The 6,000-nt window shown below is 43.0% G+C and overlaps 1 protein-coding gene across 2 annotated transcripts in view; it reads left to right on the forward strand.

The window, feature by feature from the left end:
* Positions 1–5,632, forward strand: part of scfd2 (sec1 family domain containing 2) — a 149,838-nt gene extending 144,206 nt beyond the window's left edge. Inside the window, exons 10-11 of one of the 2 annotated variants that reach the window (XR_008572667.1) lie at positions 5,015–5,163; positions 5,340–5,632. Coding sequence is in view for 1 of the 2 variants with exons in the window: in XM_054789294.1 (XP_054645269.1) it covers positions 5,015–5,107 (93 nt within the window). In the remaining variant the exon portion in view is untranslated. Of the gene's footprint in view, positions 1–5,014; positions 5,308–5,339 lie in introns of those variants that run through there. The other variant, XM_054789294.1, reaches the window with a different exon arrangement.
* The last annotated feature ends 368 nt before the right edge of the window (positions 5,633–6,000 follow it).

Below are 6,000 nucleotides of genomic sequence, written 5' to 3' on the forward strand. Positions count from 1 at the left end.
CCATAGAAGGTCCTTCAACCCTCAGCAGGATCGGTATCTGCTCCTTTGTGTAAGGAGGAACAGGATGAGCACTGCCAGAGCCCTACAAAATGACCTCCAGCAGGCCACTGGTGTGAATGTTTCTGACCAAACAATCAGAAACAGGCTCCACGAGGGTGGCCTGAGGGCCCGACGTCCTGTAGTGGGCCCTGTGCTCACTGCCCAGCACCGTAGAGCTCCATTGGCATTTGTCGTAGACCACCAGAATTGGCAACTACACCACTGGTGCCCTGTGCTCTTCACTGATGAGAGCAAGTTCAACCTGAGCACATGCGACAGACGTGAAAGGGTCTGGAGATGCCGTGAAGAACGTTATGCTGCCTGCAACATCATTCAGCATGACCGGTTTGGTGGTGGGTCACTGATGGTCTGGGGAGGCATATCCCTGGAAGGATGCACAGACCTCTACAGGTTAGATAATGGCACCCTGACTGCTATTAGTTATCGGGATGAAATCCTTGGACCCATTGTCAGAACCTACGCTGGTGCAGTGGGACGTGGGTTCCTCCTGGTCCACGACAATGCCCGACCTCATGTGGCTAGTATATGCAGGTAGTTCCTGGAGGATGAAGGAATTGATACCATTGACTGGCCCCCACGTTCACCTGACCTAAACCCAATTGAATACCTCTGGGACATTATGTTTAGGTCCATCCGGCGCCGCCAGGTTGCTCCTCTGTCAGGAGCTCATTGATGCCCTGGTCCAGATCTGGGAGGAGATCCCCCAGGACACCATCCGTAGTCTCATTAGGAGCATGCCCCGACGTTGTCAGGCATGCGTACAAGCACGTGGGGGCCACACAAACTACTGAGAATCATTTTGAGTTGCTATAATGACATTTTAGCAAAATGGACCAGTCTGCTGCATAATTTTTTCACTTTCATTTTTGGGGTGTCTTTGATTTCCCCCCTCTATAGGGTGATCATTTTCATTTCTATCAAATTATGTGGCATCATTTTGTTACTAATACATCACCCACTTATTATCAGGAAAGATATTCAAGATCATTTTTCCCCCAGTTTAGATCTGATGTGTTTTCGAAGTGTTCTTCTAATTTTTTTGAGCAGTATATATACACACACACACACACACACACACACACACAAACACACGCACACACCACCAGTAGCCTGAAATGGTAGAAAAAGGTAAGTGGTGAAGTGCCAGAGGATAAAAAAAGGTAAGGTTATCCAAAAGTGAAAAATAATGTGTATTTCAGAATTATACAAAAAGGCTCTGCAGAAATGGAGGTTGATCAAGCCTTGGCAGTTGGTGCAACTACTTCCTACAGATGTTCCACGTTCTGGACTACTTACTACCTCCCCTGTCTGCATAAAAACAGTGTCCGAAACACACTGTGGTACTGTACCCTCGTTGAACGTCAGTTGAACAGCATTGTATTGGAGAATGGAATTTGTTGCTACAAAAATGGAATGAAAAAAGGGAATTAACAATGGAGGAGAGACAGACCACCTTAACACTTAAAAATATAGGCTTTGTAGATGCGAGTGTCTTCATCACATACACAAGAATAGAGAGGCGACAGTGCGCAGGGATACGGTGGGAGGCAAATATAACGCAGAGCAATTTGTGAGGTCTGATTTTTTTCGAGGAGGCATTTTTAGGATGCAAATTGATTACTCTTTTGAACGCATATTGTTTTGAGAAGCCAAACTCTTTAAATGACCCACCAACTAAGCAGAACTACGTTCCTCTTCACGGAAATCCGACTAGAACTGGACTCGCGGGACCAAGTGGGGGAGTAAGTCACTGTTGATGTAGTTCACTGTTGATGGGGATGTCATACAACCTCATGTCAAAAAATCCAAACTATCCGTTAAAAGTGTAAATGTACACAAACTGATGACGCCAGAGTGGAATCAATTCTGAGATGCTGCTCATCTTATTATTCTAAGTTCAAATCCTGTTGTGCCGTTTGCTGATTGGCAAGAAAGATGAGTGGCGTATCTAACTTGGACTCATTCACTCCATAAAAAGCAAAGAAACTGTCCTTTCAATGTGATTAATTTTTACCTAAATGCAGAGATGGCTCCCATCCAGTTTGGGCATATAAAAAAAGGTACCTTTCTGAGATGTATTTCCATGCAAATGAGTGAAACGAGTGCGTTTGGTGCAGATGAGTGGAGGCTGGGGGACGAGGTCGGCCATGTTGGTTTGTTTTAATAAAAGGCTTTGAGGAGGAGATCAGGGGCAATGAGAGGTCTGTGCTGGATGAAAGCTTCTCGCCTATGATCACAAAATCTGAATAAAGATTATGTAACATCTCCACACACACACACATGCTAGCTAGCAGCTTTCATCAAGCAGCTGATGTATGGCTTGTGGCGCCAAAACCAAGACTGTGTAGACACCAGTCCTCGAAGAAACATGGACTTTGCCACCACAAACACCCACGCCGCCAAGATTGTGCAAGCACCACAAAACAAGCCACATTCAATCATCCTACCCCGATATTAATGAAAACAACCATCTTGTTTGTTTTCTTTAATCTGCTAGCAAAAACTAATCTAATTAAAAGGCCCAGGCAGCCACTCTCCTTAAAAGGCCGTGCCCGTACAACAAAAGTAGAGTCCCAAAAAATGACATTTCCTGATAAAAACCACATTACATCACCTTGTTACGAAGAAGTCAGAAAAGGGGAGGAGCTTGAGGTGAAGGAGCAGGGCAATAGATAGGAGACTTTTGCTACAAGAAGCTGAGCATTGCACTTTATTTTTTAACAACTTTTAATTTGACAAATACATGTTATCCATAAGGAAATGAAGTGGTCACAGCTGAATGTTAAGCGTGTGTTCAAGTGTATTGTTTCTTGGTGTAGCTACCTGAAATAATAGCCATGGACAGCTTGAATTTAGAGCTGTGACGTCTATAGCCTGAGTGCCTGACTGTTGGTGGTCGTTTTACAACTCTCAATACGCTGGTTCTAGCTTTGCCAAAACCATATACCATCTTGTTTTAATTTTTGTGTTAAGGGAAACAAAGATGTATTTGCACTTGGGCCATTGGAAAAAATTGTGGTTGTGTGTGTTCTCAAGCTATTACAACTAATAAAAGTCGAACCTGACAGTCGACAGTATATAACAGACATGTAGAACCTGAAAAGGTCGACATTGGAATTTTGACTTACAGTTCCAAAGGCATGGTAACAAACAGTGGAACTCCCTCTCCTCAGTGTCTCTATTTTTCTGTTTTTATCACATTTTGGGAGGCTACTTGTGTGTGTCTTTAGAGCTCATAAGAGGACAATATTGTGACATCACTGAAAGACTATGTTCCCGGAACCAGATGCAAACACATGCAGCCATGAACTCACAGCCGTGAACGTGAAATATTCACAACAATAACACAATAATAACAATCACTGATCTTGTGTTGCGATAACTATGATATAACACACACAAAAAAATGGCCACAAGTATGTTTTTTGTACTGTCAGTATGTGGCACAGACAGCTGGAAAATAAGAAAAATAAGACCAGTTAGCCACATAGTAAAATTCTAAAATTCGTGCAATAGATGTAGTAAAAAAATATGTATTTATTTACTGAAACTGACAGATCGACTGCAAGATAGGCTTGAAAGGCGAGTGAAAGGAAGCCATGATTTGCCATCAATTCAGGTGTAGAATACTTACGGGTGACACCGGCAACCAGGTACAAACAAGCACAGCCATGAACACACGCAAAGAAAGTGACATATTCACAACAATAATAACATTCACTAATATTGTGTTGTGAGGCGTATGATGAAGTTTTACTGGCAGTGATAGCTTCAACAGATAACACATTAGTCGCCTAGCTAGTGCGTCAGTTAGAAATCCACACTGCATTAGTCTCATTTGTCCCACGTTTGCCGATTTGATGAATGGTGTCTTTTAGAAATGTGAACAAGCTTAAAAAGCCTTCAACACAATAAGCGGGTGTAATATCAAAAATATATATAACAAACAACAGCAATTCATCCAGAACTGGACCAAAACAACTAAAAAAGCATTTGTGAGTGAAGGAGAAGTTCTGGGTAGGACCGTCTGGTGTCAAAGTCACTTGCACCTCTTCCTCCAGACCCAGAAGAACTGAAAAAAAATTTTTTAATGGTAAATATTTCAGTATTCAAGTGCACATCTAACACAGGAAATGCATGTTATTTTTCACCACAGAAATAACAAGATGAACATGTGTTTTGGTGTCTTGAGCACTTTAAAATGTGGCTTGCACTATTCACCTGTTGGTGTGAAACTCATGCGTGTTAAACTTGCTGTTCTGTTGTTTACAATGAACTGGTCAGTGTTTTTAATGCTGGCTGAGCAATTTACACCTTACTGCTATTACAACATTGGTTCTGTTGCTGCTGCTGCATTGTGTAATACACGTGGTAAAAATGATTGTGAGGTCAAAGAGAGAAATGTTTTGGTTTCCACTTACTCACAGCTGGACAGTAGTTATGTTGCTGTCGCCGCTTCACGCTGCTTAACGATAATAAGGAATGTGACAGTACTACAACACTTAACGGCTTAACTTAACATTAGAAGGCTTTCCAAATTTCATGTCGAAAAAAGCAGTTGACCACATAGCAGCAGTTGACTTAAGCGGGCACTTTTTTGTCATGAGAAAACAGTGGACCGGGATTTGATGAGTCCCACATAGACTGGTTGCTGATATTGACAGATTACAGATGCAGTAATCTGATGTGGTGAACAATGGGGGTGCTCAACATGGCTTTAAAAGGGTGTATTATTAGTAGTATTAAATGCTACCTTATTAACATCATCAACCATGTTTTTTATTGGATTGAAATATTTTCAGGAGGATACATTTAATTTCCCAGCCCTCTCAAATGCAGCAGTAGCAGTCGCACATGCTCCATGTCCCACATGAAGTCACCATCACATCATCCTCAACACGTCTCACACCTGCCACCTATTTCGATCCCAGCAAGCGTGTTCTTGTGTGCGCAGGTGCTGGTTCTGTCCAATAGACTGCTTAGGCCCACCGACATACCCGACCTCCTCTTCACCATGCAGAGACTGGCGCCAGACATTGGCGTCTGAGGAGGCAGCACGTGCACCTGCGGCAGGTGACGAGCGCCGCCATGGAACACCAACAGGTGTGAGTCAGATGCCCTCTTTTGGAAGACTTAGTGGAGTCTTTTTGAACTGTACATAACGTTGTTATGCTGGTATATTGTAGAATATACAATGTTCCATTGGAAGCATCAGGTGTCAATAAAACATGCAATTTTTCACGCGCATGTAAACATTGTGTTTGTTTGCCTGTCATTAGCTCCTTTGGATCAAAGTTTCTGAGCCTGTTAGAGGTTATAAGGTGTGAACAGAGGAAGGCCTGCTGCTGAGGTGAATACACACAACACCCCCCTTCACCTATGAACATTCTGTCACACCTCAATACATCACACCAGAGGTAGGCCCTGTCCACACGGGAACGTTCTTGGGATTTTTTTATTTTTGACGGGTGTCCACGCTGTGCCAGATTAGTATATAGTTACATCCAGACGGGAACGGATAACTGAGGGCGCTCCTATGTGTGGCTCTGTGAACTGACACACAGACGGAACCACGTGACACTCCAAACCATAGAAGAAAAAAGAATGCATGCTCATAAGTCTGTGGTCTTCCGCTTTCCAAGGCTTATCTAGAGTAAGGATAAGTGGAATTACTTCTGCAAGTCATTATGGAGTATAAGACAAGAAAATATCAGGTGAATGTTGACTGAGGTGAGTCATGTCCGTCAAAATATTCAGATGTTATGTTGGCTTGTCGTCAAAGCTCACTTCTGTTCACGTGACAGCAACGAGGTGGCGGTGGGTCGATGACATCATCATTCGCATGTAGAGCTGTCTACACGGAAACGACAAGGTGGCGTTTTCAGATTTTCCCACTCTGGAAGCCGTTTTTTAAAAATACAGTTTCAGGGCACCCAGAAT

Source organism: Dunckerocampus dactyliophorus, chromosome 10, assembly GCF_027744805.1.
Source record: "Dunckerocampus dactyliophorus isolate RoL2022-P2 chromosome 10, RoL_Ddac_1.1, whole genome shotgun sequence".
Classification (NCBI taxonomy): domain Eukaryota; kingdom Metazoa; phylum Chordata; class Actinopteri; order Syngnathiformes; family Syngnathidae; genus Dunckerocampus; species Dunckerocampus dactyliophorus.